The sequence below is a fragment of the Perca fluviatilis genome, chromosome 21 (assembly GCF_010015445.1).
Source record: "Perca fluviatilis chromosome 21, GENO_Pfluv_1.0, whole genome shotgun sequence".
Taxonomy (NCBI): Eukaryota; Metazoa; Chordata; class Actinopteri; order Perciformes; family Percidae; genus Perca; species Perca fluviatilis.
The window spans coordinates 23,021,213-23,038,546 of NC_053132.1; the positions used below are offsets into that span (position 1 = coordinate 23,021,213).

The window sequence follows — 17,334 nt, forward strand, 5'->3', positions numbered from 1 at the left end:
TGGGGTTATAACAAGACTCCAGGAAGTCGCTACATCCGGCCAAGAAATACCCTGGCATAGTTTTTTTTTTTTTTTTATGGATTAAACAAACAAGCTATAACCTTTTAAATTAGTGAGCTTAAAGTGGCTATAATTTTTTTTTTTTTATAATAACAATGTATCAAATAATGTGTAAGGGGGTCTCTCTTGTAGTGATGAACCTACAGAGAATTATCACCCGGATCTGCAGCTCCCAACGGCTTAACGGAGCTTAACGGAGTGAGTTTGGGCTCGTTGTTTAGCCGTCCAGCTGCAACTTCACTGTTATGGTTCACTCTCACCGCTCTCTTGGTGTCATTTCGTATGGCAAATACACTTTTTTTAATCAAGGTACATGTTCAAACAGACAAAGATAAACCATGTCCTAGTTATTGTTATTGAAATATGACTTAGGACCAAAAAAAAAACAGGGGAACTGACGTAGCGTAGGTTGTGTTTTACCTACATGCTAAAACAGCACATACAGTATCCAGAAACTGGAAGATGTTCACTTTCAAATGAAGCCTCATACATGCATTTTGGCCTTGCAGATCTTCTGTTATAAGCTTTTCCATTTTGGTATAGCAAATAGGCGAAAATTAAACAAATAGAGGTGGATATGAACAAGTTAACAGACACAATCTTTTTCATCAGGCTGCTGGGAAACAGTCTACACTCATACCCTACATTAATTAGAAGTTAGACAGAGGCGCAATCTCTCAGTCCCCATGGGTGAAAGGATAACCCCTTCTTGCTGGCAAAAATCGTTTAACAGAATTATGTAGAACCTTCACATACATTATGCACTGTAAAAGGAAGAAAGGGAATAACCTTCAGATTTAATCAAAATGTAACACAGTTGACTTTGGTTCCCATCAATGTGAAGGTTGAGAGTAAAGCAACTATTTGACTCAGCCAGTATAAGTGGAAAAACTGCTATTAAACCTGAAACTCCCTGTCTTAAATACTGTAGGTGCTACTTGCATACCAAAATCTCATTAGTGTGGAGTTTAAATGGAACGTTTTAGTGTCCAACGCAGGTTTAAATGCCATGCCTCCGTCCTTTTCACTCAGAAAACCGTCAAAACACTGAATCTCAGTCAATCTTGTGAATTTCTCTTCATAAAAAAAAAAAATAGATACAAATGTGGGAGCCTGGGTGGCTCACCTGGTAGAGCGTGCGCCCATATACAGTAGCTCAGTCCTCCAGGCAGTGATCGCAAGTTCGGTTCCAACCTGCGGCCCTTTGCTACATGTCATTCCCCTTCTCTCTCTCTCTCTCTCTCTCTCTCTCTCTCTCTCTCTCTCTCTCCTCTCTCTCTCTCCCCTTTCATGTCTAAAGCTGCCCTTTCAGAAATAAAGGCCTAAAAATGCCAAAAACAAATGTAACTAGTTTGTACCAGGATAGGTTTACATGGTTTAATTTTTGTTGTACTGCACATTGCTGCAGCTCCTCTTTTCACCCTGTGTGTTGAGCTCTCTGTTTTAGCTACAGAGTGAGACATCTCACTTCTGTTCCATCTTTGTTAGGAGTCGCACATGCTCAGTAGCTAGGTAAGGACTACTAGCCAGTCAGAAGCAGAGTATGAGGGCGTGCCACACTAGCAGCTAGGCGAGCATTATAACGTGTGTTACAAAGTGACCACGTTTGTCTCTGAAGTAAAGGCTGGACTACAGTAGAGCTGTTTGGAGCAGTTTGTGAACAGAGTTTTCTGTTGGAGATGGTAAGTCCCTTTGGGGGGGGACTTTGGGCTTTTTCACTTTGTAAACATGCACAAAAAAGATATATGACACAATAAAGGAAAGGGGGAAAAGCCAAAAAGCATAATATGAGCACTTCAAGTCATCGAATCTCCAAACATTATCTTATAAGTCATTAAAGCAGGCCACTGTTCTGTCCCAGTCGGAGTAGTCATTAAAGTTTGCGTCCATATCCAAATTCTTTTGTGTGGATTTCTACCTCTTCAAGGCCTGGAGAGAGTTGTGTAGAGAGGTTGCTCCCAGCCAGAGGGCGGACTGTGTGGAGGTGGTGCCAAGGCCAGGCTGTTGATAAGAGGCGTGGTGTAAGGCCTGCGAGACGAGTGAAAGTACGGGTACTGATACAGACCGGCAGGGTACCCTGGGAAGGTGCTGAAGAAACTGGAGCTTTGAAGGTCAGTGTAGTCAGATTGGTTGGTGGAGGATGGGGAGGAAGTGGAGGAATGGCAGACGCCCGAACCGAGGCGGGTGTACTCCGGTTGTGGCGGTGGAGGAGTGGAGGGGGAGGAGGAGGAGGAGGAGCTGCTGTAGTGACCTGGGCTCATCTGCTCCGTTTTAATCTGAGGTTTTTGGCTGTTGTCCTCGTGGAGCCCATGCGCATCACGACTGCAAGAGGAAGTTGGCGTTCCAGTGGAAATCCCACTTTTGGGTGTCCAGGAGTGGAAGTGGGAGTGGATGCTGGGCAGAATGAAGGACCCAGAAGGGTTGTTGTTATGTCCGTGGCTGCTATCTGGCGGGGTTAGAAGAGCGGAGGCGTGGCTGTTGGGAGGGAGGTACTGGTCCAACTCGTGGACGTCGAAGCCATCGATGGTGCCGATGACTTCGGTGCTGAGATCTGAGATGTCCACGTTGCTGAAGTCGATGTTCTGCCGGCTGCTGGCAGGAACGGAGCCGCCGCTGCTGCTGGTGCTGGTGGTGCTGGTGCTGCTGTCGACAGGCCGCTGGGCCTCGCGTTTGTTCCCCATGTGGAGGTCGGTGTTAGGGGTGGTGGGAGGTGTTGGAGGTCCATGAGACTGACCTGGGAACCAAAGCCAAGGAAGCACTATAATCAATAAGGGATGTGACGATGCACTCATCTCACGATTTCAATATGATTCGCAACTTTAAGTTCACAATGCAACGTTTTTTTTGTTTTTTTTTAACCCTTGTGTTGTCCTCGGGTCAAATCTGGCCCCTTTTCAAAGTGTCAGTACAGTACACAGTATAGTTCAGTACACAAAATGGGCTGTAATTATGCATCAACATACGTTCCTCTGATCTTAACTAGTAGCTAAAATAATTCATAATCAAATGGGTTATTAACAAAAAATGTAGGCAGAATGTAACATGAATTAGTTTTATTGACCATAAAACCCCCAAAAAGTGTAAAACTAGCGATGATAAGTTGGAATGAAGTAGGGTAAGAAGATGTAGCACAGAATTAGGTGATAATTTATACTTCATGCTTAATAAAACAGGCAAAACAGACCGGGTCAATTTTTACCATGGTTGAAGACAACACAGGGGTTAATACTAGACTACAGTTGAAAATGAGTCGACTGGCTAACACTGGCGCATTTACAGAAATGTTGATTAATGTGCATTGTTCTAATAAAATACATCTTAATGAGCTGCAGACGAATGACTGAAAAATGTTCCTTCATTTATATAAACTGAATATAAACAGATGTGTCCCATTATCAAAGTGCAACTGACATTGTATTTCATCTTAAATAACAAAAATTAAAAACAAATTAATGATTAGAATGTTGTTGTTTTTTAAACAAATCCCACACCAAGATAACTAAATAAATAGAAGAAAAAAATCTCTTTGAATAAATAAAGTAAGAAGATGTAGTGACAAGTGAAAGCAAAAGCACATTACTCCCTGGGTCGTTTTACAATTGCATCGTGATTCATTTTTCATCTCAACCGGTTGTAATCTTTACACATTTATGTAGATTTTTAACCGATTCACAATGCATCGTTACATCCCTACCAATCAATATGTCCATGCTTTGAGCAACAAAGGTAAAAAAGGTAAGTTGCAACAGATGCCCTGATAAAAAAAAACAGTGTATTAAGATCATTTCTCACCTGTCCTGTCTGGATCATAATGATGGTGCATTTCCCCTGTTCCAGCCAGTCTGGCCACCCCTGGTTCTGTCTTATACAAGCCCTGCTGTTGCTGCTGAACCAGTCCGGGTCTGCAGTCCCCCTGTCCCGGTTTGGGGTTCTTGCGCCTCCGAGGCTGGTACTTGTAGTCCGGGTAGTCTTTCTTGTGCTGCATCCTCAGCCTCTCGGCCTCGGCGACGAAGGGAAGCTTCTCTGTTTCAGAGAGAAGTCTGAGGAAGAGAGGAATCTGTTATTGGGTTAATCAAAGGTCCCTTTTAAACACTATACAACATGTGTTCATTATGTTCTGTGTTCAGCACTGGAAAAAAAACGTGAGAGTTAGAAAGAATTCTCTAAAAAACACAGGACAGGAAATGACAAATTAGAAACATTCTTATAACTTCACCGAGGGACATTTTGTGCACTTGTACAAATCTACTCCAATACAATTAAAAAAGGAAATATTGTACTTTTTACTTCACAATCTGACAACTATTGTTACTTTACAAATTAAGACTTTACACACAAGATACATGATCACAAATGTATGATGCAGCAGTTTGAGATTAAACTATCCAATAGCATATAAAGTAGTTAGGAGTCCCACCTTGCCGTCAGCAAAATGATACTTACACAATAATGCATAAGTAATACTAATCCAATATAATAATAACAGGCTATACACATGGTCTATTTTCAATATGAGTACTATTAAATTTGATACTTTAATGTGGCTAATAAAACTCACATTTAGGCTACTTAAGTGACATTATCAGTGTTTTTTTGTATTGCACATGCAGGAAAAAACACAATTAACACTCTCTTCTGTATGCCTTCTAAGTATGTATCACTTTTTGCAAGCACTTTCCCTTCAATCTTTTTACTTGAATTTATGCAACATTGTAGCTAATTAATAGTTATCATTTGAATGCTTTATGAGTTTATTAATAGTTAGTTGTATTGCTTGTTGCTGTCATTTTACAGTGTGTGTATTGGCTGCAGTGATGTATGTGTGACTAATACTACTAAATAATATTTGTGGTACTTACCATTATGGTTATAGGATGTGCAATGCCTGATAGGGTACTAGTGTACATACTAGTGCAATATATGCTATGTTATATTTGATAAGGTATTTTGCAATTGGGCATTGTGCATTACAGAAGTTATTGACCACAGCATTAGTTAACGGGAAATGTGCAATCATTGTCAAAAAATGAAGTGCAATAGAAGAGAGAGGACGTGTTGTGGGTTCTCTTCAGTTCTTCTGTGATTGTGAGGAAATGTAGGAGGTACTGTGTGAGGTGTATTAGATGTTCATTGAAGCATTGGATGAGATAATGTATGATTATGTTTCTATGTAGGTTAACTGTATGTTTATTGTGCGTTCATGCGCGATGTGTCGCCATTTCGTTCTATCGAATGCCCAACAAGATGAATTTCTCTTATAGGAGACAATAAAGGCGTATCTTATCTTATCTTTATCAGAAGAGTTGTTACTTTTTTTATTTTTTAAGTGGAGAAACCAGGATTTGGGCTTGGGAACACTCACTGTGGTGGTCTTTAGACTTAGTTGCCCACAGCACTAACCGCTCATTGGATCAAGTTGAGACTCTGTATAGCCTTCAGTACCCACCGCCACAGTTTGCCCAGCGTCTTGCTGAGCTCCGCGTTGTGCAGATGAGGATACTGGTCAGCCAGCTTCCTCCGCGCCGCCTGCGCCCACACCATGAACGCGTTCATCGGCCGCTTCACGTGAGGCTTGCTCTTCAGCCCTCTCTCCCCGTGAGAGGGCATCGGCACCAGCGACCAGTCGTAGCCTTTCAGCACTTGCGACACGGCGTCGCGGATGCAGGCGGGGAAGCGCTCATCATCCGCGCCGCTCTCCGGTTGGTGCTTCATCCCGGGCGGGCGCGCTGACTCCTGCGCCTCGGACCGAGCTGGAGAGGCCTGGGACTCCGAGCCCGATCCATCCTGGGACACGGAGCTGGCGCTGCCTGCTGGACTGCTCGGAATGTCTGCCAGGGACTTGTTCTCTTCTGTCATTTCTCGGTGGGTAAAAAAAAAAAAAAAAAAGTTGCTATATGGCCCGATTCCCGGAGAACTCTCCAAATGCGTAAATGCGCAGGGCTATGTAGGAAGACTGTTTCACCCCGAAATCAAGTAAAATCCGAGTAAAATCAGGATAAAAAAAAGGTTCTTGCCTTGAATCAGTCCTTGCTCCGTCCTCCGCCACAGCCAAGCAAAGTTTGACGAGCCTTTATTTTCTTTTCTTTTTTAAAGAACTTTAACTCTCTTTAGCAGCGACTTGCATCTCTCCTCCCCTCGTGTCCTATTGGCTTTTGCGAAGTTTTACAAGCACAGTTCCTGCTGGTTTGCTTTTACCAAGCAGGAGGAGGTAGATTGATAGTCGACATTAGAACTTGAAACACAATTTGATGATGTTTCGGATAGTAGGCTATTTAACGCAATAGGCCTACAGGTTAGATCCTCTATTATTTATCCAAATTCAGAGGCAGAAATGTAAACTATTTTACTCGAGTATTTTTTAAATTTCATGCCATTTTAACTTCCTACTCACTACACTTCACTTTAGAGACAAATACTTTCTACTTATGTAGGCTATTCAGTTTTTTTTTTTTTTTTTTTTTACTTTATTGAGAATACAGATATACTGTACAAACAAGGCACATTAACAAAATTCACTTAGAAAAGAGTTTAAATTGCCTCGGGTCGAGCATAGAAACAACAAAATCTATATTACATATACATATATATATCAAAATAAAAAAAATTGAAATAAAAAAAACAAAAAGGGCTATCTCAAATTAACTTCAGTGTCTCAAGTAAAAAAAAATATAAAAAATAAATAATATATTTAAAGAAAAAATAACATCCGCGTTTGTTTAAAGTCACGTGACCGTGCAGCGCGTGAACATGGCGTCCACCGGTGGCAGCTCGGCGAGCTCCGTGAGGAGAAGACGTGTCGACGGCAGAAAGACGGAGGCAGAGTGTGCTGACAGCGGCGGAGAACATGGAGCGGACCGCAGCGAGCACACGGAGGAAGAGAAGAGACGTCAGCCGTTACAAACTGGGACTTATTGGCTCACTCGGGTCGTGCTGCTGCGGTCCGTCGCCTTTATTTACCGTAAGCGTGTTGACTTTTACTGCCGAGGCTCCACCGAAGTCCAAAAGACATAGAGTCAATATTTCGTTTACAGTCGACGTTTAAAATGATAGCTCTCTTGTTCGTATTCTCTTTAGTGTTCTCGTTTTGACGCACGGTTAGTAAAAACAGGGTTAGCATTGTCGTGGAATTGTCTTCATTTGTAGCATTTAATGTTAACAGTTCGTCTGTAAAATCTACAAAATAGCATCAGTGGTGGAATGTAACTAAGTACATTTACTCAAGAACTGTACTTAAGTACAAATACTACATCTCAGAGGGAAATACTGTACTTTTTACTCCACTACATTAATCTGACAGCTTTAGTTACTTTACAAATTAATCTCTTTGCACACAAAACACATGTCGTTTATAAACTACCATGTTTTATTGAATTAAACTACCCAACAATATTTGTGCCTTTAGGTACAGCTGAAATGATTAGCTTTAGACCCATTAAAGACTTAGTCGATTGACAGAACTGTTGGTAACACTTTACTTGAAGGTATCGACATAATCGTGACGCGACACTGTCATAACTGTGACATGACACTGTCATGAACGTGTCATTCGGTTTTCGTCATGACAAGGTGACATTGTTTGGGGTTGTCTTGATTATGACAGCTTGACATTAATTAAAGTGACATTACCAGAAGATGTATTTGTCCTTGACATTACATTTCTTTGGAGTGTCCTTATTAAGACAACTTGACATTAAATAGGATGACATTATGTCAAGTTGTTGTGAATTGGAATCGATACGATTCAGGAAAAGTATTGCCGATACCCAGCCCTAGCATTGAATCCCTTTTGTGTGTTTTTTTTTGCTCTCCTCTTTTCTGTAGTCGTGGCGTTCAGCGTTGCTTACAACCAGAACAAGCAGCTGATAGGCGAGCACGGCCTAATGCCCTGCAAGAAGTACCTGGAGAGCGTGAAGCGCTACGTGGGAGGAAAGATAGGCATGGCCGCCTTGGCGTACACACCCTCCATCCTCTGGCTCTTAGACTGGAGCGACATGGATGCCAACCTGGATGCCATTGCCCTGGGGGGGATGGCACTGTCTGCGTTGGTCCTAGTGACGGGAATGGCCAATATGGTCATCATGGTCACACTGTGGGTGCTTTACCACTCCCTGGTCAACGTGGGACAGCTGTGGTGAGTCTAGGATATACACACACACACACATACACGCACACACACACACACACACACACACACACAAACACATACATACATACATACATACACACACACACACACACACACACACACACACACACACACACACACACACACACACACACAACCACATACAGTACAGGCCAAAAGTTTGGACACACACCTCTTCTCATTCATCGCGTTTCCTTTTTTTTTTCATGACTATTTACATTGTAGATTCTCATGATATATATGATAACTAATTGAATTATGTACTTAACAAAAAGTGTCAATTAACTGAAAACATGTCTTATATTTTAGATTCTTCAAAGTAGCCACCCTTTGCTTTTTTATTAATAAGGGACAAAATTCCACTAATTAACCCTGACAAAGCACACCTGTGAAGTGAAAACCATTTCAGGTGACTACCTCATGAAGCTCATTGAGAGAACACCAAGGGTTTGCAGAGTTATCAAAAAAAGCAAAGGGTGGCTACTTTGAAGAATCTAAAATATAAGACATGTTTTCAGTTATTTCACACTTTTTTGTTAAGTACATAATTCCAAATGTGCTCATTCATAGTTTTGATGCCTTCAGTGAGAATCTACAATGTCATGAAAATAAAGGAAAAGCATTGAATGAGGTGTGTCCAAACTTTTGGCCTGTACCGTACATGCACACATACATACATACACACGCACACACATACACACACACATACATAAACACACACGCGGTTTCAAGGTATACTGCGGTTTTAAAAAAAGTTACTGTTTTAAAACCACAAGAATTTTCTGTCATACCGTTCCTAAAGTATGAGCTGTTTTTTATGAATGGTCAAGTAGAGAAAGTGCAGTTTAGTAATCCGTCTCCCTGCCAGTGTGCAGGGTGTTTAAAAATAATAGACATTGTGTTTTATTTTACCCAGACATTTATAAAAATCATACATTTTAAAGCTGTAATTGCAATACCGCAATACCGTGAAACCGTGATATTTTTGCTAAAGGTTATCATACTGTCAGAATCGTATACCGGCCAATGCCTCATACATACATACATACATACATACATACATACATACATACATACATACATACATACATACATACATGCATACATACATGGTGCAATTTGTGTAAAAAACAGAGGGGGGGGGGGATGTTTTTTGATCATGCACAACAAAATAAAACCTGCAGAAATTAAATCCACCTTCTAATACCATGGATATAGTGCGGCCAACCATGCCAAAACACTTAAATATGCATTTCAATATTCAGTGGAAAATAATCTCAAAATGAAATGGCACAACGTGCTGTCAACATAAAACACAGCGCTTTCAAGACCGAGGGGCACACACACACACATAAAAAAATCTGGAATGTCTGAATTCTGGGCAAAATTACAAACTTTTTTTTATTAAACTTCATCGGGGATTAAAAACAAAAGGAAATGGATATGTAGACCAGAAAGGGGGAAATCCCACGCATCTCTTCTCCTCCTAGTCAGATTCAGCTTTCAAAAACTCCTTACTGTCCTTTAAATGTTGTGCTTTCATGTCCATTTATCATAGTCATTTTTTAAAGCTGCATTAATCAGGATTTTATACATTAACAAATGTGAAAGGAATTGCTTGTATTTGCGAACCCACAGAGCATTATCAACCAACTTTGCAGCTGTCCTCAGCTCCTTGGAGCCTTTTAGTCTATTTCAGATCATTGTTTTGGGTTCCTGGCCAAGAACTCTGCTATCTTCCACATTGTTACCAGTCGCAGAAGGCAGCTGTTTCATTTTTTATTTTATTTTTTTACCGAAAAATACTCAGATAAACCAACTGCACACTAACCCCCCCAGCAGCAAACAGCAGACACAGTTAGCGACTAGCTGGTGAACTTAGCGGAGCATTTAGCAGCTAAAGAGCCAGATATGTTTCTCAGTAGTCGGTGGAGAACAAGAACGTTAACATTTGACTTCCATTCATCAGGTGGACAGAGACACGACTCCAAATGATTGTTTATTTTGTGTCTGCTGGATGTGTAAACACATAGGCATATTCCCCTGTCCCCAAGTGGCCAAACATGAATTACTGCAGCTTTTAATTAAAGAAAAGAATCTTCAGTTGTGTCCATTTTAGTTCATTCTGGCTATTTCGTTCTAGTGCCTTTTAGATTGTTGCAACAAGGAGTGCATCAAAGTGTTAACCCTCCTGTTTCTATATCAGGAATGCGGGTTTCTTTCAACCAAATTTTGAAAACAAAATGACGTGGATGGTTCCATACGACGCTCTTCACAAGTTAAATAAATGATCAGTTCACTGCTTTTATTGAATTGGGGTGTTTAATTCAATTATATAGCATGTAAAGAAAAATTTATAATAGAACGTTGGAAAAAAAAGTCAAAAAAGTGGCAAAAACATCGGGAAAAAGTGACAAACTCGGGAAAAATTGACAAACTTCGAAAAAAGTGACAAAAACATTAGAAAAAGTGACAAAAACGTCAGGATAATCTTCAAAAACGTCAGGAAAAGTGACAAAAACATGGGGAACGCTTAAAAAAAAAAGTCACAAAAGTGCAGGAAAATATTGACAGAAACTTCGAAAAAAGTGACAAAAGTGTCAAGACGCAGACTGATCTCATGAAATGGCGTATGTATGAATTCGCATGCCATTATTGCCGTGTTATCAAGACACATACTCGATTTTTTAGCGTGTTTATCAACGCCGTTTGGCCTCCATTGACTTACATGACCTTGCGATTGCGTGTGAATTGACGCCGTAGTATGAAAGGGCAAATCGCCGCACAAGGAGGTAACACTTAGCCTCGCGACAACACGCCACGTGGCTTTAGAAAGTAGCACGTGGCGTGTATGTTTATCCTGTGACGTTGCAGACTGCCGTCCGCTGGATACAGCGTAGACATACACGCGGGTAGCTCAAAACGCGTACAGATAACACGCCACTTGGCTTAAAGTGCCCATATTATGAAAAAAACACTTTTTCTGGGATTTGGGGTGTTCTTTTGTGTCTCTGGTGCTTCCACACACATACAAACTTTGAAAAAAATCCATCCATGCTGTTTTGAGTGAGATACGGTTTCTGAATGTGTCCTGCCTTCAGTCTCCTGGTGAGCTGTTCAAAATGAATGACGAAAACGAAAAACGAAAACGAAATGAGCTGGCTAACCACAACCGTTAGCTCGTAGCGTTAGCCGGCTAATGCTAGCGCTAGCCGGCTAACGCTAACGCTAGCATGCTACGTCGTTCTCAATAGCAAAGCACTGCTACAACACACACAAGTTCACCATAATCTACAAAAGAACTACTTACATGTGCGCCCTCATTTAGAAGTCTCCCAGCTAATCCTGCCTTGTAACTGACCGAAGTTGGAGAAACAGCCTTTCTTTTACTGTCTCTAGAGTTAGCTAGCTGACATGCTCTACATCTGAGCTACTGCGCATGTGCGAGTGCAATCAAAGATAGTACAGAAGAAGAAGATGAAAAGAGGTCTCACTCTGTAGCTAAAACAGAAACCAGGTGAAAAGAGGACCTGCAGCAGTGAGAGAGAGCTGTGCAGTACAACAACAATATGGTGTTTTTTGAAAATTAAACCATGTAAACCTATTCTGGTAAATCCTTAAAATACAGTTATGAACCTGAAAATGAGCATAATATGGGCGCTTTAAGAAAGTTAGCGTGTATGTTTACTGGAAGTCATGATGCCATGTTGCAAGACGACCAAAAAGTTGGAATTCTTTTAACATTTTGACCCAGAAAAACAAAAAGTAGCATGGTCGACGGGGGAAGACAACACAAGTGTTAATATATAGACATTTTGCGGGTTTTCCCGAACACTCTCGCTTTGATACCCTGACCGTGAATATTAAAGGTGACCACCACGCACACCCTCGTCAGAGACTTCTGCCCACACTGAACGCACTAGAAAATGTAAACGCACATCATATTGGAATTATATGATGAGTTTCTTTCATTATCCATAAATCCATGACTGGTTTACCATGACAACTTTATGCCAGTGTTGTATTTCCAGCTTGTTCCGCTGCCCCCCAAATGCAAAACCAAACCAAACAATTAGAGATGCACCGATTACAACTTTCTAGGCCGATTTCCGATTTTCTTTGAGTTAGGCCAGCCGATACCGATTTTAACCGATTCCGATTTCATTTTTTCTAACCACTTTACAGCACACACAAATATTTATTTTCTATCTTTTCTTTAATAGAACATTTTGCACAGAACATAGAACATTTCTTTAAACCAATAATGGATCACTATAAAATACAACTATAAATGACTCCTGGTGTGGGAAATTCACACACATCTAAAGTGCAATGTTAGAACCATTTCCTTCTTTTCACATCCAATATCCAACTAAACAAAAATGAAAAGTTGAGAGAAAGTGAAAAGAGACCGTGCTGTGCGTGCGTCCTTGAGAACTGTAACTCGTAGAACTTATGTTGTCAGTTAATTGTAGCGTTGACGGCATGAAATCGGCATATGTCAGACAGACCTGCCGGTCGCCGGTCACGGCCGAGCACGTGAAAACCGGCCAATTCCGGTCACCGGCCGGTCTATCGGTGCATCTCTACGAACAACGAATACAGTTAAGATAAATGTCATGTTTGGGTCATTCTAGCAACTTTGTTTTAGTTCTTCAAGGTTAAATGTGAAAGAATTCATCAGATTTTTTTCATATTTCCGTGTCCTTTTGTTTTCCCCTTCTTTTTCTCTTTCTAGGTACTCCTTCGGTAAGTGAACATCACCGTTGACCGTCACCGTTTTCAAACTTAAACACAAAATCCAGGACCGCGTCCTTTGTCTCTCCCCCCACATCAAATAGAAGAGGTGGATTTGAGGCAAAGCATGTATGTAAGACCCTCCGGTTTGGATGCCGTCTTGGTTTGTTTACGGTGAAAGCTACGTGGTCACGTCCCTCAAACCAAACCTGCATATGACTGACCTCCTTTTGACACATCTGATGCATGCATTTATATATGTCAGACTGGTGTTTGTGGAGTAGAAATGGACATTTTTATATTCTAATACAGAAGCTATATCTATCCAATCCTATTATTTCAACAGAGGAGGATTTTGGGAATTAATCTCAAACAATTAAAAATGAATCTTATTTTTGAAGGGGTTTCATCCTTGGGAAGCATGCAGCTGTAGAGTCATGGATCATTCTGCATTCTGAGTCACTCTCAACCTCCTCTTGGTTGTAGTTCACAGTCTACAGTCAGTTGGTTCAAATAGTTCACAGTCAGTTGTATGGGTTTAAAACCCAGTCACTGCCAGAAAGGCGGTTTACTGACGTGCAGTACATTGCCTCCTTACTTGAACCCAGTAAACTGTCATGAACATAATCCTAAAAAGGGAGGGGGGGAGGGGGCAGAAAGGTAATATTTTAGAAAGTCTAAACAGTATCTTGTATGTAGGGCTCCGGCCCAGATAAGTGGCGAGTGGCAGCTCTGTGATTGGTTAATGACCCTTTTGAATTCAGCGACGCCAGGCCAATGTCTGTGGTTTTGAGTTGTGGCTTCTGTTTCTCTTTTTAAAAAAAACAACAACATTTCTTTCTTTTTCTCCCACTCTCACTGTCTCTCTCCCTCACTCTCTGTTTTTTTTGGAGCTATTATCACCCTGTAGCTGACAGTGGAGCTTAAACGTCTGCAGACTAATCTCCTCTGGTTGTTCCCAAGTCTAGACCAAAACCAGAGGCCACTGGTTTTCGCTGTTAGGGGGGCCTTCGGCTCTGGAATAGCATGCCTGGCAGACTTTGTATTTTTATTTTTAGAAATCTCCAAAATTAAGTTAAAAAAATCTTTACACAAGGTCCTTACAAGGTCCTCTTGAGCTTTTGACCATATAACATGGTCTGCATAAGTACATGATGATGATGTAGTTTCAAATAAGTCTGACATGTGTGCCAATTTTTGTGAGTTTTCCAGCATGCTAAGCCCGTTGGGCCCGTTGGGCCCTAATAATAATCCCGAACTACGTATTTATGCATTCAATATAATCAGTTATTCTCAGACGTCTGTGTGTAGGCCTATGTGCGTTGCTCTCCCGGGTGCTGAAATTGATAGATTCACAGGCAGGTAAACCTGAGACGGCCTGCCTCACTTCATCCTGGCGTCTGGCCTGAGCTATCGTCTAACGTTACCAGCAACCACACCGAAAGTTTGACCACGTGAGGGCTAGCAACCTGGCTGCAACTATCGGCATGCAAGATGTCAAAAAAGTCCAGCGTCTGGAGTATTTCAAGAGATGACTCCCAAAACAGTCAAGAGCCCACGTCGGCTCGGTGGGAAGAAATCGACAGAAGAAATCCACGCTCGCCTGCTGGCAAAGGTCTGTAGACTAGATGACGCAACTGGACCCTCCCCCATAGATATATACCCTCCCCCTGCCCGGGTAACTTCAACTATAATACTAAAATACTTTCCACCGAAGGTTTAAAGCCCCAAAAAGTGATATTCTGAGGAGAGCCCTACTAAATATAGCATACACTTAAACTGATGTTGATTTCTTAAGGTGGGTCTTTTAGCAGTACATTGCGTAGCTTTTGTGTCGGGACTCCTGCCTGCTTCTCCAAACTGGTGGGCGAGCCGACCGCCATCTACTGTAGCCAATACACAGACTATGGAGAAGCACCTCCTACAACTCCACTTTAAAATATCTCAACTATCCCTTTTAACTTATTTTTTTCTAGAGCCATCTAGTGTTTATTAGCCGATGTTAGCATACTTACATGCTGAACGTAGATGGTGACCATGGTAAACATAAACATTATACTGGCTAAACATGCTAAACATGTTAAGCAGTCCCTCCAGAAAAACGTGATTATGCGACCGCATATTCCATCGCATTTCACCATCACTGCTTACCATGGAACAACAATGCAAGATTGCGAAAATTGTGTTTCACACATCCATCAGTGCAAGACAGAAGACTTCAAATTATAAGCTCATGAAAAAAAGGACTTAATGAATAAACTAAGATTACGCTAAAATAGAATAAAATATAAGATGTTGACCTAAATAAAAACACAAACAAACTAAGATAATGCCAAAATAGAATGAAATAAGTAGTTTTAATAAAATATTTTAGAGGAACAGTCTCTTATGTGCAGTTCATGTTCTCTGGTTAAGCTGTTTAACAGCCCAGTAGTCCTTGATCTGATTACTTCTGTATCTTTTCCCGGACTGCATATCCACCTCATATTCTAGTGTTTGATATGAACAACCCATAGCCCACAAATATACTGTTTGTCTATGATTTAGCTCGAGTTTTCTAATAGCGTTAGCTATAGTTTGCTCTTCTGTGACAAATTGTCCCTTTTTAGTTTAGAGGAACCCCCACAAATGATACTCTGATGGGTTTTGTCCAGGTTGGGAGAGTCAGCTGTTGGAGACCGGATTTCTGGCGATTTTCCTCTGTCCGGTGTGGACTCTGTCCCAGGTGCCCCGCCGCTGTCCCCCCTCCCTCATCTGCATCTGGACCTTCAGGTGGCTCATTGTTCGCATCATGCTGGGAGCTGTGAGTAAAAGACTTCTTCACAAATACATGCAAGTGTTCGCTGCATCTCTGGACAGAGTGCAACTGCTTTGACGGGGAAACAAAAACAGCAATGAGATCATTTTTGGATGAATTGTTTTTTTGTTTTGTTTTTTTGCATAGAAATTCTCATAGTGGCTGTTTAACTTGTCAGACAAAATCAAATCGTATTGATTGGAGTTGACTTAGAACCTACATTCCCTGCCACCAGCACCTCGACTAACTCATTTCCTGTCGGGAGAACCTGAACAGACATTGCTGATATTCCTGTCCGGGAGGAAACAAATATTGTAAATTTAAGCAGAAAGGCATGTACTGTACATAGACACACACCTGAATACATCCAGCAAGCCAAGATGGAGAAATCAAACCATTTTGCAACAGTATAATTTCCTGGCACATTCCAGTGTTTGTCCTCCCGATTTTAGCTGGTTACTTTTGGAGCAGTGCTTTGCTGTAAAACCACCGCCAGTATTTGGAAATCCAACCCAAATATATGGTCGGCTAAACAACATGTCTGGTTGTTTGACAGTTTCCATGGTGAATTTTAGACCACCGGCTCCACTGTATCTGCCAATCACTGCAGTTGCTGCAAATCCTGCAGGGTTTTTCCTATTAGGACCATGAAGAGAGCTGAAACACGAGGGGAACCACCTCGGCCCTGTTTCCCTGTAAAGACCTCTCTTCATTCAGCAATATTTTATGCAAAGTCATTATACAATGTTGTAAAGTGACATCAAGTCCTGGATCTTCACAAACCTACCATTGGCAAAAAAACCTACCTTTTTTAAAGAATGGCTTGTCAACGTTAATCCGTTAAATTATATATTTGTTACTAGAAATAAGACAGACTCTTGATACTACAAATGTATTCATGAAGAAGTTGTGTGAACCCTTGTATTCATTGTTTCTTTATTTATCAGTTATGATTATTTACATTGCTAGATTCTCATTGAAAGCATCATAACTATGAATGATACAATATGGTTTGTTCTTAACAATAAAGTGTGAAATAACTGAAAACATGTCTTATATTTTAGATTCTTCAAAGTAGCCACCCTTTGCTTTTTTTGATAACTCTGCAAACCCTTGGTGTTCTCTCAATGAGCTTCATGAGGTAGTCACCTGAAATGGTTTTCACTTCATCGGTGTGCTTTGTCAGGGTTAATTAGTGGAATTTTTTCCCTTATTAATACAAAAGCAAAGGGTGGCTACTTTGAAGAATCTAAAATATAAGACATGTTTTCAGTTATTTCACACTTTTTTGTTAAGTACATAATTCCATATGTGTTCATTCATAGTTTTGATGCCTTCAGTGAGAATCTACAATGTAAATAGTCATGAAAATAAAAAGGAAACGCATTTGAATGAGAAGGTGTGTCCAAACTTTTGGCCTGTACTGTATATCTGGTGTTCATGTACAATAAGAAGCTCAGAAATTAAATTAGACATTAAGGGTCCTATTTTAACGATCTAAGCGCACGGCGTGAAGCGCATGGCGCAGGTGCGTTTAGGGCGTGTCCAAATCCACTTTTGCTCGTTTGACGGCGGAAAAAATGGTCCCTGCACC

The 17,334-nt window shown here is 41.0% G+C and overlaps 2 protein-coding genes across 4 annotated transcripts in view; one reads left to right on the plus strand and one right to left on the minus strand.

Moving 5' to 3' along the window:
* Positions 1 to 1,784: 1,784 nt before the first annotated feature.
* On the minus strand, positions 1,785 to 5,916 carry LOC120551055 (transcription factor Sox-8-like). Its single transcript, XM_039788195.1, has 3 exons — positions 5,507 to 5,916; positions 3,853 to 4,100; positions 1,785 to 2,794 (listed from the first exon to the last, which is right to left on the minus strand). The coding sequence occupies exons 1-3, from the start codon at positions 5,914 to 5,916 to the stop codon at positions 1,983 to 1,985; spliced, it is 1,470 nt and encodes a 489-aa protein (XP_039644129.1). The 3' UTR covers positions 1,785 to 1,982.
* lmf1 (lipase maturation factor 1) overlaps positions 5,805 to 17,334 on the plus strand; it is a 38,147-nt gene continuing 26,617 nt past the window's right edge. Inside the window, exons 1-4 of one of the 3 annotated variants that reach the window (XM_039788193.1) lie at positions 5,805 to 5,922; positions 7,882 to 8,191; positions 12,945 to 12,955; positions 15,598 to 15,746. In XM_039788193.1, the coding sequence (XP_039644127.1) occupies positions 7,941 to 8,191; positions 12,945 to 12,955; positions 15,598 to 15,746 (411 nt within the window). In that variant the 5' untranslated portion in view covers positions 5,805 to 5,922; positions 7,882 to 7,940. The other 2 variants (XM_039788192.1, XM_039788194.1) reach the window with 2 other exon arrangements.

What these genes read in the sequence shown, in the direction of transcription:
- LOC120551055 (XM_039788195.1), bottom strand. Translation starts at nt 5,916, where the DNA reads ATGACAGAAGAGAACAAGTCCCTGGCAGACATTCCGAGCAGTCCAGCA. An exon ending in ACGCTGGGCAAACTGTGGCG is followed by an intron (nt 4,101 to 5,506) that starts GTGGGTACTGAA and finishes TCTCTTCCTCAG; the next exon opens with ACTTCTCTCTGAAACAGAGA. An exon ending in TTATGATCCAGACAGGACAG is followed by an intron (nt 2,795 to 3,852) that starts GTGAGAAATGAT and finishes TTTGGTTCCCAG; the next exon opens with GTCAGTCTCATGGACCTCCA.